The sequence below is a fragment of the Lissotriton helveticus genome (assembly GCF_964261635.1).
Source record: "Lissotriton helveticus chromosome 1_1 unlocalized genomic scaffold, aLisHel1.1 SUPER_1_unloc_15, whole genome shotgun sequence".
NCBI classification, from domain to species: Eukaryota; Metazoa; Chordata; class Amphibia; order Caudata; family Salamandridae; genus Lissotriton; species Lissotriton helveticus.
In genome coordinates, this window is record NW_027611654.1 from 3,160,508 (window position 1) to 3,185,201 (window position 24,694).

At 44.7% G+C, this 24,694-nt stretch overlaps 1 protein-coding gene across 1 annotated transcript in view; it reads right to left on the minus strand.

Moving 5' to 3' along the window:
- LOC144805575 (phospholipase A2 inhibitor and Ly6/PLAUR domain-containing protein-like) overlaps positions 1–20,585 on the minus strand; it is a 68,451-nt gene extending 47,866 nt beyond the window's left edge. The window contains exons 1-3 of the mRNA XM_078672099.1: positions 20,534–20,585; positions 6,713–6,889; positions 1,040–1,195 (exon numbers count right to left, since the gene is read on the minus strand). Of these exons, the coding sequence (XP_078528225.1) occupies positions 1,040–1,195; positions 6,713–6,889; positions 20,534–20,585 (385 nt within the window). The remainder of the gene's footprint in view (positions 1–1,039; positions 1,196–6,712; positions 6,890–20,533) is intronic.
- Between the last annotated feature and the right edge of the window lie 4,109 nt (positions 20,586–24,694).

The window sequence follows — 24,694 nt, forward strand, 5'->3', positions numbered from 1 at the left end:
ATGCTGCCCATCCCCTCTGTTACTGGAGTCAGAGACACAGTCTATACAATCCTTCCTTATACTCTATGTCACAGAAGTATCACACTGTACAAACCTTGAATTCCCTTAGGTCACAACGTCAGTCAAACGCTGCATGTACTCTGCACATCCCTCAGTTACAGGTGACAGAATCACAGAGTGCATGTGCCCTGCACAACTCCTCTTTTACAGGTAGCAGTGTCATGGACTGTACATACTCTAAACATCCACTCTTGTAAAGTTGTCACAGGTGGCACAATCTCTCAGTTACAGATGTTGAATTCATAGACTCTAACTCCCCTGCATGTCCCCCATGTTATAAATATTGGAGTCTCAGACTGCACATCCCCTGCATATCCCTGATGCTACACATGCCAGAGTTACAGAGTGTATGTGCCCTGCACGCCCCTCTGTTACAGAACATACGCTGCACAACCCCTGGGGTACAGATGTTATAGTCATGGACTGCACATGCCCTGCATACCCCCTGAGTTACAGATGTGGGATTCACACTCATTGTACCCTACACATACTCTCTGTTACAGATGTTGGAGTCACAGACTGCACATACCTTGCACACCCCCTGAGGTACAGATATGGAAGCCACAGACTGAATTTATCTTGCACATCCCCTCCATCGAAGATGTCATAGTCAGAGACTGAACATACTCTGAACATCCCTTCTGTCCCCTTTTGTACCCCCTATTACAGATGTGCACTGCCATGCATGCCACCTGAGTTACATATATGGGATTCACAGACTCCATGTAACCTGCATCAACCCTCAATTACAGATGTCAGAGTCACACTGTATGTACTCTTCCCATCCACTCCATTACAGATGTGGAAGTCACAGACTGCATGTACCTAATACACCCCCTGTGCTACAGTTTTCAAAGTCACCAACTGTACTTAACCATACACAACTCCTCTGTTACAGATGTCGGAGTCACAGACTGCATATACCCTGCACATTTATTGTGTACTGGATGTCAGAGTCAGTATAAACTCTCGTACATACCTTCCAGATCTCCTGTGTTGCAGAAGTCGGAGTCACAGCATACTCTACTGACCCGGTACGACATCAACGTGTTTTGTAAGGAGAACTCTCTTCCACAGGCGGCTTGTTCAGCAGCATCGAGACAGTCCTTGTATGCAGTTAGAATAGGATAACCCCCTGTTGGCACAAATGCATGTTTTGATTAAACAAAAAGCAAAACTCAGTATGAGTTCCTGAGCAGACATGGTTACCTTAAAGGAGCCTGGGTGAAACAGCCAAACCAAGAAAAAATAAGCGTTTAACGTGTACTAATATCTTTATTTCAGTTTTTATCCTCCAAATATATTCTTTAAGTAGAGAAAAATATCCCTCCTGATTTGTTTTTTTAAATGGGGTGTCACGCATTACCTGTTCTACCACAATGATTTCTCGTCTTTCACTAATTTTCAACACACATATTTTTACAACTTTTTGCACAGTTAAAACCCACTTTCAATAGCTCCGGGTAGATTTCCAACCTATAATTTTTTGCCAACTGTGCCACTCCATACAAAAGCCTGTCTTATGCAAATCAGTACTAACCTAATACCCATGAGAACAATCCATCTGGAACTACCAGGCAAGGCATTCTCTAGAAGGGAACACAAGAAACCACAAATCTATTACACCATTATTAGGCCTCATTAGTGAATTACAGATCCGGTGGCGCAGCAAGCAAGGAATGTAGGTCAGCCAGTAAATGTTCCCCAATCGTTTGCTACCATGTGGATACAATAGAAGGGCATTCTGGAGGTCATGGAGGCATGTTACAACCAGCCCGTAGATGGCAACAATACGTTCTTCATTTGTGCTGGTGCTTGGCCCTCCTCTCATGGCTGTGATATATATTTGTAACAATCCACCACATGGTGGCTCTCTCTTTCTGTTCCTAGAAATACACAGGAGCAAAGTGTTTACCAGATCAATATAGGATTTATAAACTATTAACAGCAAGGTGCAAGCTCAGGCCTTTCTTACAGCTTTGGTTCAGCTAGTATAGTCCAAATTGTCATACATTTAGGTCTTTAATGGCATGTAGGCTCTTGTATATCTAGTCCCCTCTTCCTTCGCCCTCTTACATTCCACTCAGGCCAGAACACTCCATGGAATTGCCATGCACTCAAGAAATCTCAGTATTCATTCATTCATTTCTTCATTCCTGTAGGTGTGCCATTTGTACTGGTACCTGGCATAGTTGACAAGGACTGCAGGCGGTGCAAGCTGCAGTGGCCTCCTAAGAAATATCCCGGGCCCTGGCGCCTATTATTTTACAAATTAAGCACTGGCCAGAATGTTGATGTGAGAAGTTGGCCTGGTAGGGGATGTTTCCAATTCTGGAACCACCTACTACCTGACCAAACTATCCCTTATGGTGTCTGGTTGTAAGTCAACCTTATTAGACAAGCTATCCTAGGGGTAGCATGGACTAAGCAGCCTAAAGGCTTAACTTAAGAGGTCGTGTTAAGCGAGCTGTTTTACCACATACAATCCTGTAATACCAAATGAAAGGACACCACACAAGTATATATTATAAAAATATATGTGTTTATTACTAAAAACAATCCCCAGTATTCTTTATGAATAAAGGGGCACAAGCGTTAAATCAAAAGCACTGTTTAAACATACAAAGTTGCACAATTATGGATGAGGGCAGGGGGCCACTCGAACCATATACTAAACAAGTGGTATAAGAGAGGCCACTCGAACAGTGGTTAGGCCTAGGGCCTAGGGAATCGCTGGGAGCAGTCAGGACAAGCAATGCTGACGTCGGGAATGGCCCTCGGGATTCGGGAGATGTGCGGAAAGCGCACGCACGCACCAATGTTAACCAATGGTGCGTAAAAGTTGTAAAGTTAAAGTTAAAGGACACTTCCCCTGAACCTAGAGGAACAAAACTTAACACACAGACCCTAGAGGTGTGCACCAGTGTGGGAACACCGGCGGAGCAAAGTTACCTCACCCACAGGAAGTGGGTGCACAGGGTCGAAGTGGCGTCGGGTTTTGACTCGCAGGCTCTTGGTGCTTGAAGCTGAAAGGGCTGCAGGCGGGTTAAAGATGAAGTGTCCGGTGGAGTCCAAGGGTGGACTCAAGTTGTAGAGTACCTGAAAGCAGAGGGGACAGAGTCTGGGTCACTCAGCAGTGACCAGGGTGGAACCAGGACGGAACCAGGCAATGTCGGGCGCAATCAGGTGGTCGTCGAGGAGCTTCTCTCCGCTGTCACGCGGGCTCTGGGGCATCTGCGACGTACAGGAGCAAGTCACGATCTGTCCCACGCAGGCTCTCACCGTCGGTGCAGTCGGCTTCAAGTTTGGAGCAAACAAGCCTTGGCAAGAGCAATCCACGCGGGATCGGAAGATTGCTTCTCACTCGGACCAGGAAGGTCAGAGTTGGGGCTCCTTTTCAGGGGAGCTGTTGTGGATCTGGAGCAACCAGATTCACGAGTCTTCTTAGTTAGTTCGTCGGCACAGGGACCACTAGCCAGCTGGCAAGTGACCGGGCCAACGCGTTGAGCCAAATAGAGCCAAAGGGCCCCACGCAGCACTCGTCGAGTGTGGAGGGCTGAACTTCGGCTCAGGAGCAGCTCAGGGTGGGGGCTTCTCAAACCCCGGTGCACAGCTTCGAGGATCACTCGTGGGCTGCACGGTCAGCGTCTCGTGGTCAATTCAAGATGGCGTGCCCCACGCTTCCGGTCGCCTCCACGGGTCTCAGCTTTGCAGGGACTGTGGATCGGGCTGTTAGAAGGCGGGCAGGCTTGATCTCGTCGATCTCAGTCGCTCGAGTTCCGGCGGGAACTGCAACTAAGTAGACGTCGAGGGCTGGATGGTGCCTGCTGCTGCAGGGTGGTCACTCCTTGACCACAAGGGAGATTCTTCGGGCTTCCACGTTGAGATGGAGGGCGAAGGGTCCAGAGTTTCGTTTCAAATGTTTCTTCCAGGAAATCTGATGTGCATTGGCACTGCTCCCACTCTTATTCGAATCTGGTGGGCGTGATTACCTGCTAGGTCCCCTCCTATGGGTGGGACCCAGGAAGTGGGTGGATACACCCCCTTCCTTTGATCCAGGCCGCCCTGGCACGAGGGCTGGAGTGCCCCAGAACCGGTTTGGCCGGATTATGCAAGGGGCAGCCTTGTGCGCCCCAAGCAGTGTCTGGTTTCTTTCAAACCTCCCTGCTACAATACACTATCTCCTGTCTGGAGGGCGGTGACACCCTCCTGTGACAGGAAACCCTTTGTCCAGGACCCATTTGGTTGAGTTTCAGTCAACTGCAGGGGTCCAGACATTTGTCTGTGGCAGAGGCATCCATTTTGTGGATCTTAAGGTCTTTGGAGAAATTAACCGCATTAAAGTAAAGTAACATGTCTTACCCCTCTAGAGGGGTGGAATGCCATCCCCGTCGCCAGAACTGGCGAGGGGATGGTATTCCAAAGCGTATGACACCTTACACGACATGTTTTGATAAAGCCAAACCAAAGTTGCTAAATAACCGCGAGGATTATAAGGCACTTAATAGTATATGGTATGGCATTATCCTGAAACAGCTTAGGGATTTGTTCCCGACGGCTGCAGACAGGCTCAGCTCATGCTAGAGCTCCATCTCACATAAAACCACGCACTCAGCCTCCAGGATTGATGAGGCCCACTATAGGAGTGGCTTACAGGTTTACATGTGTCCATATATAGGTTTAGATATAGATATACTATACCTAAGCAAGGGGTGTTTACACCACCTTACCCCAGCTGAGTGATCAGCCAGTTGTGTCAATTTAAGAACCAGCCAGGGGTGGCAAAAGATATGCTGCAGCCCCTGGTAGGCCTTGGTGGCCCCTATGCCCTGTGCACCTATAGTGCATTCTACAGGGGCTGACAAGGAGTCCATTTCCAATTGGTATGTGCCTATAGCACATGTGTCAGTAATTTAGTGAGAGAACAGCAGGCTGGGGGTCTGATCAGCAGGCCCACAGCCTCAGTAGTCGAAAACCAGTGAAGCAAAAAGCAAAAATTTGGGGTGACCATAGGATAGCAGACCCTACTCTCCTACACAACCCCCCCCCCTTGTGGTCAAGGAGTGACCACCCTGCAGCAGCAGGCACCATCCAGCCCTCGACGTCTACTTAGTTGCAGTTCCCGCCGGAACTCGAGCGACTGAGATCAACGAGATCAAGCCTGCCCGCCTTCTAACAGCCCGATCCACAGTCCCTGCAAAGCTGAGACCCGTGGAGGCGACCGGAAGCGTGGGGCACGCCATCTTGAATTGACCACGAGACGCTGACCGTGCAGCCCACGAGTGATCCTCGAAGCTGTGCACCGGGGTTTGAGAAGCCCCTACCCTGAGCTGCTCCTGAGCCGAAGTTCAGCCCTCCACACTCGACGAGTGCTGCGTGGGGCCCTTTGGCTCTATTTGGCTCAATGCGTTGGCCCGGTCACTTGCCAGCTGGCTAGTGGTCCCTGTGCCGACGAACTAACTAAGAAGACTCGTGAATCTGGTTGCTCCAGATCCACACCAGCTCCCCTGAAAAGGAGCCCCGACTCTGACCTTCCTGGTCCGAGTGAGAAGCAATCTTCCGATCCCGCGTGGATTGCTCTTGCCAAGGCTTGTTTGCTCCAAACTTGAAGCCGACTGCACCGACGGTGAGAGCCTGCGTGGGACAGATCGTGACCTGCTCCTGGACGTCGCAGATGCCCCAGAGCCCGCGTGACAGCGGAGAGAAGCTCCTCGACGACCACCTGATTGCGCCCGACATTGCCTGGTTCCGTCCTGGTTCCACCCTGGTCACTGCTGAGTGACCCAGACTCTGTCCCCTCTGCTTTCAGGTACTCTACAACTTGAGTCCACCCTTGGACTCCACCGGACACTTCATCTTTAACCCGCCTGCAGCCCTTTCAGCTTCAAGCACCAAGAGCCTGCGAGTCAAAACCCGACGCCACTTCGACCCTGTGCACCCACTTCCTGTGGGTGAGGTAACTTTGCTCCGCCGGTGTTCCCACACTGGTGCACACCTCTAGGGTCTGTGTGTTAAGTTTTGTTCCTCTAGGTTCAGCGGAAGTGTCCTTTAACTTTAACTTTACAACTTTTACGCACCATTGGTTAACATTGGTGCGTGCGTGCGCTTTCCGCACATCTCCTGAATCCCGAGGGCCATTCCCGACTTCAGCATTGCTTGTCCTGACTGCTCCCAGCGATTCCCTAGGCCCTAGGCCTAACCACTGTTCGAGTGGCCTCTCTTATACCACTTGTTTAGTATATGGTTCGAGTGGCCCCCTGCCCTCATCCATAATTGTGCAACTTTGTATGTTTAAACAGTGCTTTTGATTTAACGCTTGTGCCCCTTTATTCATAAAGAATACTGGGGATTGTTTTTAGTAATAAACACATATATTTTTATAATATATACTTGTGTGGTGTCCTTTCATTTGGTATTACAGGATTGTATGTGGTAAAACAGCTCGCTTAACACGACCTCTTAAGTTAAGCCTTTAGGCTGCTTAGTCCATGCTACCCCTAGGATAGCTTGTCTAATAAGGTTGACTTACAACCAGACACCATAAGGGATAGTTTGGTCAGGTAGTAGGTGGTTCCAGAATTGGAAACATCCCCTACCAGGCCAACTTCTCACAGTTGAGGATTGAGTCACGAAACAGATATGTGGCACTTACCAACGGTGTTGTTCTCCAGCCCTTTGATGCAGTGAGTGACGTCAGGAGGGCATTGCTTGAAGATACCTGAGCATTGGCTGGTGCCGGTAGCAAGACACCGCTCGCACATTATGCAATCTGCTGGAAAAAGAAAATCGTATAGATGATTTAGCCTTAGAGCGGGCCCATTTACTATTCCTGTGGAAATGTTTTAGGAATAAGGAGAACCCAAGGAAGTTCTATTGTTCAGTGGTACAAAATAAAACAAAAAATAGGAAATGTATCAGAGAATTCCAGTTGTTTGGATGATAGAAAAGTGAAGTCATGGAAACACAAAAGGGTTTGTAGGGAGAGATGAGCACAATCGGAGGCAGAATGAAGAGTGTAATAGATTGAGACAGAAAGAGACCAATAAAATCACTCAAAGGGATAGATGGGGACTCTGGCCACCGACTGACATGGCCACCTCAGGGTAGAGCTTTGAGACTCCAGAGGGGAGAATTTTTTCACACAGTTGTCAGGAGAGGCTCAAGGAGACTGAAGAAAAGCAACATGAATGAGACAACAGCAACATACATTTGAGGTTATTTTCCACATGAGTAATTACAGTTAAACTCAGTTCTTCAATGCAGTCCTGAAGCCTGGTCTTTCCTTCATCTGAGCCTCACAACTCATTCTGTCAGGAAACAGTCAGTTGGTTAAGAGATGAGTGACTTTACTTGCTTTTAAACACAGACGCTGCTTCAGTGGATTTAAATCACTCTTGAACTCTGGTTGGACTCATTGCGCTGGCAGAGTGGAAGGGGAGGAGTTTTCATGTCAACAGATTTGTGGAGGGAAAATTAAAACACCATTGCTGTAGCTGAGGAAGGAAGAAGCCTGATTCTAAAGAGTTAAGAGCAATTGCCTTTCTTGAAGGCTGCCCTGTGTTTTTAAATTGTTTTTTGAAATGAAATGAATTGTAAATTTGTAGAGCGCGATTGCTGCCCTGAGGCGTCCAAGCGCTAGCGGCCAGTTATAAAATTGCTTAAGAAAAGGGAATCGCTAAGTAGTTAGTGTGGAACATTAAAAAGAAAGGTCTTCAGCTCTTTCCGAAAAGAGGAGAGATTGGGGTTGGACCTGAGTTGAAAAGGAAGTGAGTTCCATAGCTTGGCGCCATTGTGAGTGAACATCCTGCCACCAGCCCTTGTCTTTTTTATTCTGGGGACTATAGCCATACATGCCTGGCTGGAACGAAGATTTCTGCTAGGTTGATACTGTGTTATTAGGTCCCGGACAATCGCCGGTCCTGTGTCCCAAAAAGCTTGGTGGGATATACACATCGCCTTAAAGGCAATTCTTTGTTGTACTGGAAGCCAATGTAGACTGCTCAGTCCAGGTTTGGCTGGCAGTCTGCGCGGTAGCTGAAGCAATGTGCGAGCCACACAGTTTTGCACAATCTGAAGCTTGCGCAATGTATAATCCGGGGCACCAAGATAGAGGACGTTGTTAAAGTCCAAACGGGACTGAATCAAACCCTGAATGGCCACCTGCTTTGCCTCCACAGGCAAAAGAGGGAGAACTTTCTTCAACATCCTAAGGATACCGAAGCAGGCAGCCGAGAGTTTTGTAGCCTGGGTGTTAAAAGATAGGGCTTTGTCCAGCCAAACCCCAAGGCTCTTTATATTGTCCTTGGGTGTTGGAGGGGTACCAAGACATGGGGGCCACAAGGAGTTGAAAAGAGTGGGGTTTGTGGGACCCAAGAGCATCAGCTCTGTTTTCTCCGCATTGAGCTTAAGGGAAGAAGAAGTCATCCAACCCTTTACCTCCTCTAAGCATTTTTCCAGCCCACCTGAGGATGGTGAACCCGGCTCCTGCGCCAGGGAGACCACTAGCTGAGTGTCATCCGCGTAAGAAATTATCTTAATGCCAAACGGACAGATAACCTCAGCCAGTGGTCTCATGTAGATGTTAAAAAGCACAGGGCTTAGGGAGGAGCCCTGCGGGACTCCACACCTCAGTGGCCTGCTTGTGGATACTGTGTCTCCATCAAAAATTTGAAAGGACATGTCGCTCAGAAAAGATTTGAGCCATAGCCATGCTCCGCCAGTTATTCCGACATTCGAAAGACGGCTCAGCAAGGTGTCGTGGCTGACCGTGTCGAATGCCGCGCTTAGGTCAAGGAGGATCACTGACACTGATCCCCCTTGATCCAGGATCTTTCTTGTTTCCTCGGTGACTATCAGCAGAGCGGTCTCCGTCCCATGTCTGGGTCCAAAGCCTGTCTGGGTGGCATCTAACAGCTGGTTATTCTCGAGGAAGTGCACCAGGTGGGTATTGATGTGCCTCTCGAGAATTTTGCTCACCCAGGGGAGCAGAGAGATCGGACGGTAGCTACTGAAGTCACCGGGGTCCAGATTTTTTTTTTTACCAAAGCACGCACCATGGCCCGCTTCCAAGCAGGAGGAACGGTACAGGAGGTGATGGAGGCATTCAGGAGGTTCAAGATGATCGGTAAAATAACCTGCGGTGCCAACATCATGACTTCTGGGGGTGCTGGATCGCATGGAGACCCAGATTTGACCTTGCGGGCTATAGAATCTAAGGATTCAGGGTCTAATGGTGGCAAGTGATCAAGAGTTATCAGGCATTGAGATGGAATATTCCCCAAGTTTGTCTGACCCTGGGCTGTGGGCACTGGGGCTATAGAGAGAAAAGAAGAATACATTTGATTAACTTTCTGGTGGAAGAATTCTGCCAAGTCATTGCAGTGGGCTGTAGATTTATTCAAATGCCTATTAGGAGAGGGAAGTTTAGTCAAATTCTTCACTATTTGAAAGATTTCCTTGGGCTTGGACTTAGCTCGCATGATTTTATCAGAGAAGTACATAGATTTGGCTGATTTGACCTCAGCTTTATAGGATTTAATTGCCTCTCTATATTGGGCTTTATCATCCAATGCGTAGCCTAAGCGGCACCGTCTTTCTATTTTCCTGCAGTGGCGTTTCTTTTCCCTAAGGGCCTCTGAGTACCAGGGGGTTGTTTTTTGAGAGCGTTTCAATGTGATTTTACTTAGGGGTAGGGTGGCCTCGAGGGACTGTGCAATCCAGTCTTCATATTCCTGATTGGCCACACATGGGTCCTCATTATAAGAGGGCTGGTCAATCCCGAGTTTGCTAGACCAGGATTCAACTGATAGTCGGGCCCAACTTCTAGCCTTCCTTACGATGGGTCTAGGAAGGACTGGCTTAAGTATAGTCCACGTGAAGGGAACTAATAGGTGGTCTGTCCATGGGAGGGGGATTGGCAACCCCACCACAATCTCTGTACAATTATTGAACACAGGATCCAGTAAGTGACCTTTAATGTGGGTAGGTGCCTTCACTCGTTGGACTAACTGTAATGCAGCTAGATCATCTGCAAGTGACATAGCAGTATGGTCCAGGGCGACATCAAAATGGAAATTAAGGTCCCCTAACAGAGTATAGTTCGAGGCAGTTCTGATTCGTTCAGCTAAAATGGGCAGAAGGTGATTGTGGAACTGTTTAGAGGGTCCCGGGGGGCGATATACGACAGTGCCTGAAAAACAGTTATTCGGGGAAAATTACAGACTAAATGCAAGACTCTCGCAATCTGGAATTAGTTCACGAGTAACTCGACAGTAATATTGCTCTTTATATATGATGGCTAGACCTCCTCCTCTCCCTTCAGGGCGATCTTGCCGAGTAATTTGAAAGCCTGAAGGGAGGGATGTTGGTATGTCGGGGTCAGAGTCCGTCGTAAGCCACGTTTCTGTGAGAAAGACTGCATCTGGCATACGTTCTTCTAACAGAAGGGCAAGTTCCATCCTATGTTTTGGAAGGGATCTACAGTTTAGCAATAGCATGCAGTAGTCCCGTTTCGCGTCCCGTAGCTGCATGGGCTTAAGGATCTCTTTACACCTTGGGCAGATCACTGGTAGCTCTATAGCATAAAAAGAATGGGAACAGCATTCGATCCCTAAAGGCCTCATACTGTGGAGGGCTTCCGAGCTATAGTACCTGGCATTTGGCGGCTGAGATGGAGGGGGCATGGCCCTCGGCCCGGTCCAGGCGCGGACGGGCACAGACGGGCTTGCCTTTGACGCGCCTTCTGCGCGCCGCTGTCGCGCCCGCTCCGCCCGCCCGCTGCGCGGACGGGAGGTCGTCATGATTATATACGGAGTCGAGGAGGGCTGTTTTATTTTTCACAGGCCACAGGTGACAGCGTAGACTCTGCTATGCAACATGGGAATTCCTATCAGAAGAGAGTTTTGAGGAGAAAACTTGGCTAGGCAGGAAAGAGCTGTGTGACATTTCTGATACTCTGTTTTTCGGCTACCCCTGTTTGAAAGCATGCAGCCATGACTTTTAGAATCCGAGAAGTCTGTGAAAAAAACAACACATTCTGTCAAGAAACACAGCAGGGGAAAGCTGTGTGACATTTCTGATTCCTGGGTGACTGTTTTTCAGCCACCACTGTTTTGAAAACATGAAGCCATAATTTTCGGAATCCCAGAAGTCTATGGAAAAAATGATTAATTTTGTCAGGAAACATAACCTGATTCTGAAGAATTGAATGGAGTTCCTTTTCTTGAAGTGGAACGGATGCTGGGTGTTTTTGAATTACTGTTGTGCTTTCTACAGGGCGAAGGGTAAGCATATTAGAACTTTCAAACCTGCGGTATTTTTCTTCATTTGACAGCTTAGACTCTGCTACACATTAAGTAGACACGGACAGTTCTACCAGCAAAGGGTACAGACCAAATTTAGTTAAGCAGAGGGAAGCTGTGTGACATTTCTGATAAATTAGTTTTCAGCGCTCTGTGTTTAAAAACATACAGCCATCATTTTGGAGAATTCCAGAAGTCTATCCATATCCAGATATGTATTTGCGTTTATAGGGTTACTACCTAACTGCTTTTTGAGGTGACTGGATATCATATATGGTTACTACGCAGTACTTATGTCTTGTTTACACTAACATTGAAGTATAACAGTATGGCCAGTGAAACACCAAATAGAAAGCCTTTGTTTACACAAGTTGTAGGGAAGACTCTACCTTCGGGCACTTGTACTACTGTCCCACAAGATACTACTTCTATAGACCTTATTTTATGATTGGGATCTATGGATGTCAAAATCTCGTTTCTCGCGACCGAAATGAAGTCATTAAGGTTGGACCTAAACTCTTTTCATACCAAAGTGCAAACTCTAGATAAACAAACCACCCTTTTGGAACAAATATTAGATAATGCAAAGTATTGGGTTCCAGATATCTAGCATTTCAAAACAAAAAAAAAAGATATGGAGTTCACGGCCCGAAGAAATAATGTTTGCTTTCATGGAGTTCCAGAAAAAATGGAAATGAATAATGATGTGAAGAACTTGCTACTAACCTCAATACTGCGGTTACTGAACATATCTTTTGAGCATCCCCTTGAGTTGCAGCGAGATCAAAGGATTTGGTCAATTACTTCAACTTCAACCCTTAAATCTAGACCTGGACCATTTATTACTTGTCTCCTGTGTCGATAATAGGTCTGTCAAATACTAACAGCTGCTCGTAAACATGGTCCTTATGCCTTGGAAGGCCATAAAACATTTATTGCTGTGAACTTCTCTACTGAAACAAATGAAAAATGAAAACCGATCCTACAACTTAGGTCAGGACTTAGGAAATGGGATATTAAATATGGTCATTTAGAACCTGCTACAATGTGGATCACAATGGATGGAAAATCAAGGGAATACACAGAGTCTGGGGATCTGGTACGCTTCCTGGAGAGTTTAGAGGACCAACACATGCACTTAACACCACCACTTCTGACTGAAACAACTATGAACAGTCAACTTCAATTACAGAATGATCTTCAAAGCCACCGTACTGGTAGATTACACAGCCATACCTTTAGGAGACAGTGTGACAGAGGTCTCCTGTGAAGTCATCCAAATCTGTATTAAAGTATCTGATGGTAAACCTTCAACTGTTGCCTCCTCCAGCTACATGAGTATATATGTGTAATACACTTTTCTTACTGTTTTACTGCAGTTATTACCTCTGATGGATGCGATTTATTTCCTTTTCTCCTACATTGTTGTTCAATACACCATTTATATCTCATAATGTATTTGCACATGCAAATCTCCTAGATGGACTTTGTAACTCCATGGCGTATCATAATCCGTTTACCATAAGTTGTTTTCTTTTCTCCCCAACCGGAGTGTGCATCTCACATTGAGGTTTATATCAACCGACAAAAGATATACATTGTTTGATCTGTGGTGTTATTTTCCTTTCTAGCAGTTGGAACGGTGTACTTACACCATTTAAAGGTTAGTATTAATATTATTCTGTGATTGTATTTGCACATATTAGTTTCAGGTTTCTTATACTCTGTATAGTTTTTTGTTTCTGTAACACAAATCAAACATACTCCGACATTTCCAGTGAGCATCATGACAACTAATTCTATGCACATTGTATCAATCAATCAATCAGCATACTTGTAAAGCGTGCTACTTACCCGTAAGGGTCTCAAGGCGCTGAGGGTAGGGGTGGGGGATGCTGCTACTGCTCAAAGAGCCAGGTCTTGAGGAGCCTTCTGAAGGTGAGAAGGACTTCGGTCTGCAGTATGTGGGTGGGAGGGTGTTCCAGGTCTTGGCGGCGAGATAGGAGAAGGATCTGCCGCCGGAGGCCGTTAGTGGAGCTGGCGGGTGGGGATGTGGAAGCTGTTCAGGTAGGCTGGTCCGGTGTTGCGGAGTGCTTTGTGTGCGTGGGTGAGGAGATTGAAGGTGATCCTCTTGTCGACGGAGAGCCAGTGTAGGTCTCTCAGGTGGGGCATGATGTGGCTGCAGTGGGGGATGTTGACGATCAGTCGGGCGGAGGGGTTTTGGATGCGTTGTAGTCGTCATAGGTGTTTGGCTGGGATTCCTGTGTAGAGTGCGTTGCTGTAGTCTAGTCTGCTGCTGACGAGGGCCTGCGTCACCGTTCTTCTTGTTTCAGTGGGGGTCCACTTGTAGATCCTGCAGAGCATGCGGAGGGTGTTGTAGCAGGAGGAGGAGACGGCGTTGACTTGTTTCGACATGGAGAGGGAGAAGTCGAGGATGAATCCTAGGTTGCGTGCATGGTCGGTGGATGTTGGTGCTATTCCCAGTGTGGTCGGCCACCAGAAGTTGTCCCAGGCTGAGGGGGTGGGTCCGAGAATGAGGACCTCCGTTTTGTCCGAGTTCAGCTTCAGAAGGCTGCTCCTCATCCAGTCGGCGACGGCCTTCATTCCCTTGTGGAGGTTGGTTTTGGCGGTGTGTGGGTCCTTGGTGAGGGATAGGATGAGCTGGGTCTCGTCGGCGTAGGAGATGATGTTGAGGTTGTGATGGCAGGCCACTTGTGTGAGGGGGGCCATGTAGACGTTGAACAGCATCGGGCTGAGGGATGAGCCCTTGGTGACGCCGCAGATGATGTTGGGCTTTACTAATTCCATTAAAAGGAAGAACATTCTTTCCTACTTAGGGGCCGATTACGATGTTGTTCGGAAAGGCTCCGAATGGGATTCGGAAACTCAGAATCCGATTGGGAACCTATGTTTACGACCAAATTGCACACATTTCCAACCAACCAATTACAATGCCTGGGGCTGCCCAATTTGGATCCGAAAGGCATTTACACAGACCAAGTCTTTCGGAGGTGAATCGTTCGGCTCTATGGGCAAAGTTTCGAGCAAGCAATTGGGATGAACGATATGGACAGCTGTTCCGATGCGGTCTGCCCGACACAAAGCGGCTATCAGATTCTGACTTTGCAGGTCCACCTTCACCCTAAGGCCTCCGGTTGGGGCCCAGGGGGGTACCCAATGGACCCATCTTCTCAACCTTGCTCAGTGTGGCAGACATCATGGGGTGCCCACCACAGGGTGAAAGGTTTTCTCCAAACACCCCTTTTTTCAATGGAAGCCTGTGTTCTCATCCGGAACATAGGTTCCGATTGAAATCAATACAAGTCTGACCCAATGATGGTGGAAAGCATCATAATTGGTTAGTCAGAATTGCAGAAGCTGATTCAGTCGAAAATGATTCCACAACCAATTCGGTCAGAAGAGTTTCCGAACTACATTGTAATCAGCCTCTAAGTCCCCAAACATAGTTATTGCTTTCATTCACGAGACACATCTATCCGGTATAGAATTAGAAAATTATAATGCAATTGGGTAGCCAGATTCTTTACAGATGTAAACCCCCTTCTTACAAGACAGGAGATCCTATATCACATACTAATACTAGAAAATGTAGTGTAGCCGTTCTGATATGGAAAACACTGCATTGTCAAATACTTCAGTCCCGGTCAGATGCAGATGGTCAGTGTCTTGCTCCGGATGTTATCTTAGACAGAATGACACATGGCAGAAAGCAATATTAGGAGACATCTGTGAGGATCATGGAATTTCTGACATATCTTCAGATAAGGGTTTAGTAAACACTCTGCAGTACATGATTCCTATTCTGGAATATAATATTGTCTTATTTCACATTCTATCATACCACAAGTACTTGCGTGTGACATTTGAGAAATAGCACTTTCCGATCATGCTCCTATCAGTCTACAGCTTGATTGGGGGTTAAAACACCCTTGTAGGAAACAATGGCATTTAAAAATATCCCGATACTGACTGGAAAATCCCAATTATTTTCACATTTGACTACTTATATGAAAGACAACACAAGTTAAGTTTCTTCTCCTCAAATATTTTGCACAGCTGTGAAGCCACCGGTAGGGGCAAATTATGAGAGATTCTGCCATAGCCAATAAACGCAGAACAGAACAACAGATCATTTTAGAAAATGATGTCAAAACCCTGACACATGCTCACTTTCCCAATCCAACTGAAGCTTCCAGATCTAGATTGAAAAAAGCAAAATGGGGCTAAAGACGCTATATACTTCAAAAGCAGGAAATATGTTATTTACTAACAGCGCAATAAAAACAGAGGAATTTGCGAAAGGTGTTAGGCCAAGTTGTCCCAAATATGGGAAAGAAGAAAGCAATGGCAAACATATGTTCTTGGATTGCCCAGTACTCCAAGATTTTTGGCGGGATGTAAGTAACAAAGTATCTTTAATACCTAGAGGGTCGCTCCAGGTAAGCAAATCTCTTGTCTTTCTTGGGCTTTTGTTTAACTATGAATCGTTGCACAAAATATTAACAACACGTATTTTTTTATTTAATATTGCTTGAACGCAGGGAAATTTGTAAGAATTGGATTAAAGCTACGCTCCAAACAAAGCAGAATGGTTGGCTTCAAACAAGTCTATGGTTTTGCTTGGCAGTGCTTCTAAGCTTAAGCGTAATGAGTTCTGGCTCCCCTTTGAGAACTGGGTAAACCCTGGTGTAAATGTATAATTATGGTCCTATGATTAGGCCTTTATACGATTTTGCTAGATTACTCCAGTGGTGCCCTCAGCGAGGGTCCTGTCGATTGTAAGGCTTCCTATGGTCAGAGTGCGAGAAGCAAGGTATAGTGTGACCCATCTTAGGTCTAAAACAAAAGGGCTCCAGATGGTGCTACTTCCAGGGAGGCCCCGGAGTTCGGTTGCTGTTGACCTGGGCTGATGAGGACAAAAAAAAAAAAAACTGATAGAAACTATGACAGTTATTCCGGCTACTTATAACTCTGGAGGTAAGCTAATAACTGAGACTCAGGAAGCTATAGTGCTCAGAGATTGATGATGATCACCACAAAGATCAGGATTTTTTTGAGAAAATAAAACTTAAGCTTCAATAAGCAGGATTGGCTCATACTGGCAGGCAAAATAACAAATGATAAAAGTGCCCAAGCTATCTCTAATCTTCCATGCAATATTACACTGGTAGAAGATGGTTTTCATGGGGAATGTTACCGTTGGGTAAAAAAAGAAGCAATAGGTGCCCTTTATGATACCTATAAAGAAGCAGAGGAAACTGGTAATCTCACCTCATTCACAAATTATTATTATTATTGTGTATTTTATATAGCGCGCAGCTACCCCAACGGGGTGTCCCGGCGCTTCTGAGTGAAAGCAGAGTGATAATCCTGGGGGGGTTAACAAAAGAGGAAAGTTTTTAGTGCCTTACGGAAGGATAATTCTTCCTGAATCATCCTAATTGCGATCGGGAGTTTGTTCCAGAGAGTTGTGGCACAGACCTGGAAGGTTTTACCTCCAGAACGTGCTTTCCTGAATCTTGGTATGGAAAGCAGATGTTGGGAGTTGGAACGGAGGTTCCGAGAGTTACAGTAAGGACGGATGCTAACAGAGAGGTAGGCCGATCCCCTACCCCTAGTTGCTCGATGGGCTAAGGTCATGGCTTTGAATGCAGCTCTTTGATGGATTGGTCCTATATAATATAATAAATAAAATAAATAAATAAAAAAAATAAAGCTAGGTCTTTCCCAAACCTGAGATAGATCCATTATACTGCAGTAGCTAGCATCCAATTTCCTTTCTGAATACTGATTAAAAGATATTACCCACCAAAAAACTTAAACAAGTTATCGCTAAACTCATACATAGTTCTCAACTGAGATTCATGCAAGGCAGAAACTCTCATAGCCATCTACGCACTTTGGATCACATACTCTGGCTTTCCAAGGATGTTGAAGGAGGCGGATTAACCTTATCCTTAGATGCAGAGAAGACCTTTGACCGTATTGAATGCAGCTATAGGTTCTGTACACTACATAGGTTTGGATTAGGCAATGCATATATCTCTAAGGTCAAATGGTTATATGAGACAGCCTCCGACAAGTGAATTGTGGGGGTTTCCTTTAAAAAAAAGTTTAGTACAAAGATGAAGCCGCCAGGGTGGCCCTTTATCGCCAGTTTTATTCCTTTTGCACTTGAACTGCTGGCTGCGGCAATAAGATGATGATGCCCCACTATGGGTTCATACTGAAAGACAAAGTTTACAAGCAACTTCAGATTTGCAAATGTTTTACAGCCATAAATCACCTACGTCACAAACTTCCAACCCAATTATTCAATCTATGCTTAAGATTTGAATGCATGCCCACAAACTCCTAAAGAGTAACCAAAGACTACATGGAAAGGCCCCCATGTGGCATAAAACCGATATTAGGATATGTAACCAGACTATGTCCTCGGATGTATGGGAGAGAGCAGGTATTCTAATATTGGATCACTTGCTTACTTTAGAAGGTGATCCTAAAACATTTGAAATACTTCAGGTATAATTCCAACTCCCTTTCTTCCAAACGGGGAAATACAATTAAAACAAGCCCTATTTCGTAGACTAAGACCATATGTTACAATACTTAAAAATTGGGGGGGAAATTCAAAGGTGCAGTCTCTGGATTTTAGAATCTCATAGTGTATACATTACACTCATACCCATTACTAGCAAAACCTCACGTCAAATGGCAAGGGTTAATTACTGTAGCTAAATTCTGATGAGGAATGGGCCGATGTTATTGTGAACATGGATAAGGGAATCAGAGAGGCCAGAATGATACTCTCCTCAAAATTCTTCAAAACTGACACTCATCACCACAAAAACTCAAGACAGCAAGTTTACTATGCCGATCTACCTGCTAAAGTTGCCCACAGGAGGACTGCGATATACTACCCAATTCATTCCGATGTCCAGTCTTGCTTTACAGGTAGAGAAAGCAAAAAACAATCTCCATGTTTAAAGAATGTACACCCATGCCTAGGATTGGACCTCTGGCTTTGAAGCACAGCAAATATAACCAGATAAAAACAAAATTTAAAAACATCTTTATTGCTCATTTACCTTCAAAACTCCAGCATGGTTATTTTAAAAGTGCAGAGAAGAACAAAAGGAGAGAGTGAGAAGAGTTATGGCTCACTTTTCTTCCCTAATGAAAAGGAACTCTCTAGCCCAGTTCAAAACATCTTTAGATGCCCCTCGCTCAAGAGAGTTCAGAAACCCTTTAGGTGTTTAAAGGAACCCTCTTCGACTAAAGCAAGTTAGTGGCATGCTTTGTCACAGAGTTCCTGTTCTTGGGTGTGCTGTGACACCTGAATTTCAGCACAGCAGCTTTTTTCAGAGTGTTGCAGGAATCAGAGGATTAAAATGAACTGGAGGTTACCCACAACTCAAGACAATTTTAATAATGGAAACTTCTGGTAAGATTAAACACATAGCTGGGTATGATATGAGATGGCGATGATCTCCCATATCCTCATTCTACATGTTTCAGCCATCTAATAAAGTGCCTACAGGGTCAGTATGGCTTTCTTCAGGACCGAGATGTCCCTTCAGTATTGTGTCATTCATAATTGATGACCACATGTAAGCTACCACATGCAGTACTGGTATAGTGAATTATAACTTAAGATTTCTTCTATCACTATGTGTGATTATCTGAAGAGAATAAAATAAGTGAGACATAATTTGGATTATTTGGTGGCTGTTTGTGATGCTAGATATAGCCAGCGTAGCTCTCATATGCCATGCACACAGTTCTAAACAAACTGGACAGATTTTATTCAGGTTCCTTTGGTGGTTTGTCTGTCAACCCACAGTATTGGGCTTCATGCAGTAATATTTTGCTTAATGCCTAAACCACTAGTTCTTCCACATTAAGATTATCAGCAATGGCTGACTAGTTACACCACTTAAAACGTGAACCATTCCCAGCATAGAATTGCCTCGGATAGATGACTGCGAAAACAGTAGTTTCCAGCTGTGTATCGACACTACGGGCACAGGCAACCTAGTTAATGGCTATTTGCACTAGCCACTTGCTACCACTCAAACATACATATGTCCAGGTCCGGCCTGTGAAGCTTGCTTACACCCTTGCCGTCCCAAATGGAGATAAAGAAAGTTCCTTGGTAAAGTTCAGGCTTTGGCTACCAGATGAGAGCTAGAGGCTCAAATGAAACTAGATCTTAAACCAGCTTTATCCTTTGAAACATTTCTGCTATGTCAATTAAACAAAGGTAGCATCTGCTGCTTTAGAGAAGCCTGAGAGAAGTCGGAACTCATCATTATGTTGTTTTCTTCATGGAAGAAACTAAAAATAAAACATGAAATGTGTTTTCTAATGAACATATGTGTGAGTGTAGATCACCTTGTGGTAAACTACAATTCACAACCTGACAATTTGGAATTGTATCACTATCACAGGATTCAAGCATATTCTTGGACATTTTATTTTACATCATAAAAATCTGATTTTTTAAAGACTCACACTCACATTTGTAACAAGAAATGAAAGGTGTGAAGTAAAAATGAAAATACAAAATAAAGAAAAAAGCTGATTATTACAAGATAATTGTGATCAATCTTCCATTGCACCTCTTGCAATGTGTATGATCAATATTTAAAATACAATCCTCATTATGTTAATGATAATTAACATTCATTAAAACAGTAAAAAAAAGTGCTAAATTGCTATGAGGTCATTATATTGCATTTTCATAGGAAGGCTAGCAGGACAAGCCCCAAGGTACAGAACTCAGAACCTTAGCAAGGTCCAGCCCGGCTGAATTTCAAGCTGACCTAAGGTACAGTTCAAGAACCCCTAAAGAATATACGTCATTCTGAATATTTTTACCTATAGCCCCTCCTAGTTTGTGGGATGGGGGTTCCCTGGCAATTACAAGTTGTCTAAATTGAAATAAAAAAATGAAAAAAAGAGTGAAAGTCAGGAACAAGGAAAATGGGCAATAATATGATAGAATATAAAGACAGCTGGGGACATTTAAACTTACAGCTAAGTTCTGGAGCGAATTAAGCTCGGCCCTGATCATTACTCTCTTAATATCTACGTGTGCCTTTGTGTATACTCACAACAATCAAGACTGTACAAGGGCATGACCGTCTTACCTGCGGTTATCAGTGCCTGGAGCATGGTCACAGCTGCAAGGAAGGCCCTCATGGTGCAAGAAGAGTGAGGTGTAGGGTGATGGAGTCTCTGACCTGGATCACTTGCCTGGGCCTTCTGCACAGCTCATGCTCAGGGCATGCCTTTTATACTCTCACAGAGGGGGCGGGGCACAGGATACCTGAGTTATGTGCACAGGTTGTGGCTGTACCTTTGTCTGTGACTGGGAGCATGTCTCTGGTTGCTGGCATCATCCCTTAGAAATATAGTGAAATTAACTGGATCAAATGATGTACTGCACATTTATTAAGTAAACACCAAATTGTTCTGAGGCCATGGGGAACACTTTGGGAAAGGGTGTTTAGTGGCCAGTGAACATTATTGGCACTCTGCTAATTAACGCAAGTGTTTGGATGAAAAACAAATCAGTATGGTGCAACCAGGTGAGCGGATAAGCCCTGTAACTCCTCAATTTTGTGTGGGTAACTCCCTCACAATAACAATTAAAGCAAAAACCTAGGCACACATAATAGTAAACAAACAGTATGTAGGTTAATACAACAACTACAGCGTAGAAGCCACAATTTCAAAAGAAATATCTTCAGATGAGTTGAGTAACTGTCAGTCTTTTATTTTTCTTTAGCAGAGAGCTAACGAACAGAAGAAAACCATCCGACACGTGTTTCGTCGCATTTGAAAAATAAATCTGCGACTTCCTCAGTCCTGGGAATGATACAAGGAGTATGGATGATACACATGTCATGACAAAACACTAAAAAGAGTATTGTGAAACGGAGTTGGTGTTAACTAAATACAAATATGTGCAACCCACATCACATTAAGACCGTGTCAACAATACGAGAATCAGCATAGCTAAAGATGTACAGCAAGTGTTCATGTCCTTGGTGGAAAATACAGTCAAACAAACGTGACATTTCAAGTGCCCTAAGAATGAGACTATGACTAGCAAAATATCATGCTTGGATACTATGTAGGATGTGAGGGATATAAGTCATTTGACAAGTGTGTCTGAAGATACTTATAATGTACCTGTATACAAAGGATATTTGTCTTGGCCGTCTATGAGAAGAACAGAGAAAGAGGTGGGAAAACAATAAGGAAATAGCCATAGGAATAGAAACATAAGCTTGTAAAGATGACATTTAGAGTACCGGTCTTAGTCAGACTAGTAAAAGGACAAACTATGGGGCATATCATCAAGCCCCAGATATAAAATTATCGCCGCTTTAGCGTAAATTTTGGACAGAAAGCGGCGATAATTTTATCGCCAAATCAGAAAGGTCAAGCTATCGCGTGAATCCATGCATTATCACCCTTTCCCAAATCGCCCATGTGTGCATCTCTAATGAGATGCAAAGTGGGCGTTCCTGCCTTGACATAACTGGAGAAATGTCACCAAGCAACAGTAGAGATAACCTCTGTTATCGCTACTTTCCTTACACCTGCTTCAGAACTGACTTAGCCATTATATCCTAGGTAAGGTGGATATCATGGCTAAGTAGGCCTTGCCCTATCAGCAAGCTTTCGCCAAACCTTGTGCGATTATCACTGTATTTCCAATAATAATCGCACAATCGGCAGCTTGCGCTCTGAATTTTATCGCTTTGGAGATCTGCGATAAAAATCAGAGTTGGTCGGCGATAATTATCCTCACGTTAAGAGCCCTGAGCGATAATTATGGCCTTGATGATATGCCCCCATGAAAGGAAAGGGGAAAGAAAAAGGAGGGTGGGAAACAAAACCAAAAATATATAGTTGAAGATAGAAAATAAAACAAGTGTTTATCACTCAGCCGGTGATAATTCCAACCCGGCTGGGCTAAACAATCAAACAGATTTGGCTGACTTAGGGGTACCCAGGGATTGAAAAGTGAAACTGATTCAGAATCTCATTGCGCCATCAGATATGGCAAGCACGGAAATATTCAAGATGCTGAGTGACTGAACACCACCTAAGATCATAATAAGACTCGCTCACCAAAGGGCCGTGAAAAAGAAACATCCGGCACATTTGATAGAGTCCTGGAGTAATGGACAAGAAGCAAAAAATAATGAGCTTATCGGCAGGGCACTTTGAAATTATACTTTATTCCTAGTGTAGATAGGCAGCACAACAATAAACAAAGTTACCGAGGTATTGGTAGTATTTCGTTGTGGGCGCCATAAGGGAGACTCTGTGTAAGACAGAGAATTTCAGTAACGTGAGTAGATCTGAAAAGCAGATCACTCGTACGTTAATCACGTGCATCAGGAAAGTTAAGATTAAAGATTGGAAACATTGTATAAGAGCGTGGGCATCGTTAATCCTACCTGAGGCTTGTAAGCCAGAACACCTCCCGGCCAATCACTGTGTTCCGGGTTGAGGACACGTGATTAGAAGGCCAGAAGCTGTCAGAGAGCCACCAGAAATAGCTGGAGCGCACACCTTATTCTTCTCGCATGTGAACTCCTTTTGGAGAACCTCTGTTTCATATCCATGAAACATGTCTGAAATTCAGTGTCTTCACTGCAATTCTTCCTGGCCCTCAAAAACCCCCCAAAGGGTATCGCTTGGATCTGGTGCGGAGGATGGGAATTATCAGCATTCAGAACAGCATTGCATGCGGTTTTCTTGCGGAAAAACCTGCGTTGTAATTGGTAATTCTTAATGTACAGTTCAAAATCTAAGAATTCTAATCTCGTAGTGCTGGATTCAATGGTGAATTTCATTCCCCATGTGTTAGTGTTCAGATGTGTGAAAACTCTTCCAAATGCTCCTGTGTGTTTGACCATAGTAAGAGACAATCATCAATGTATCAACTCCAAAAGATAATGGTTCCCCAAATCAAATCGGCTTCCAATGTACCCATAAACAGATTCGCAAAGGATGGCGAAAATTTGGATCCCATGGCCATTCCCCTGGTTTGCCTGTACCAATGTTTGTCAAACATGAAGACCTTGTTGTACAAAATCAGTTCCATCGTGGAGACTAACATGTTTGTATGTTGCCATAAGGTCGCTGGTCTGTTGTGCAAACGTTGTGTTACCACTTGCAGTCCTAGGTTCGGTCTTATGCTAGTATACAAAGATACTACATCTAATGTGCCCAGTATGGTGCCGGGCTGCCTATGTAGATCTGCCAGTATACTGAGAATATGTTTTGTGTATTGAATATATGAAGGAAGGTTACGTACCAATGGTCCAAGGAAGAGATCTATGTATTCTGCGAGCCTCTCTGTGGGGCCTCCCATCCCTGATAGTATGGGCCTGCCAGGAGGGAACGGGAGGTATTTGTGCACTTTGGGAAGAGTGTAGAGCCATCGGTAAGTGGGTCTAAAGACTTTTAAATAAAGTTATTCGTCTTCATTCAGCAATCCAGCAGTGTGTCAGCTGGTGAGTTTCTTGTTGATTTCAATGGTGAGTGGTCCTATTGGATCGTGGGTGAGACGTTCGTAGCAGGTGGTGTCATTTAGTTGAGTCCGAATCTCATTGTGGTAATTGCTATGATTCATGACCACTACATCCCCACCCTTATCTGCTTCTCTTATGAGGATCTCAGGATCGCTGCTAAGTGTCTTGAGGGCTAGGTGTTCCCTCAGTGTCAGATTGTCTTTATACTTGAAGGATATTTTAGGATTTCTCCTCTCAAGTTTATCAATGTCTTCTAGTACACCTTTGTAAAAATTGTCAATAGAAGTGCGCCCTGGCAGAGTGGGTATCCATTCGGATTTATATTTGAGACCACTAGCCATGCTGTAATCAGATTCAATGTTAAGTTGTTCAATTAGTAATTCCATATCATAGGGTGACTGTTCAAGTAGTGTCGCTGGAATAACATTAATGGTCAAAACATCAGACCCACACTCAATAGGGATGTTTTTTACTGTTTTATTCACGGATTGGTTGCATGAAAAGTGTTTCCTAATTTTGAGACCCCTGATAAATTTAAACAAATCAATTTTGAGTTTGAAAATGTCACCTGAGGCATATGGGATTGAAGCTAAATCCCTTACTCGGGAGAGAGATCATGTCTGAAGTGAGTGGTTTACAAAGAAAGGTTTATGACCTGAACCTCTTTCCCGCTGGCTTCTATTTGTTCCTCAATTTCATTGGAAGGCTAGCAGGACAAGCCCCAAGGTACAGAACCTAAAACCTTAGCAAGGT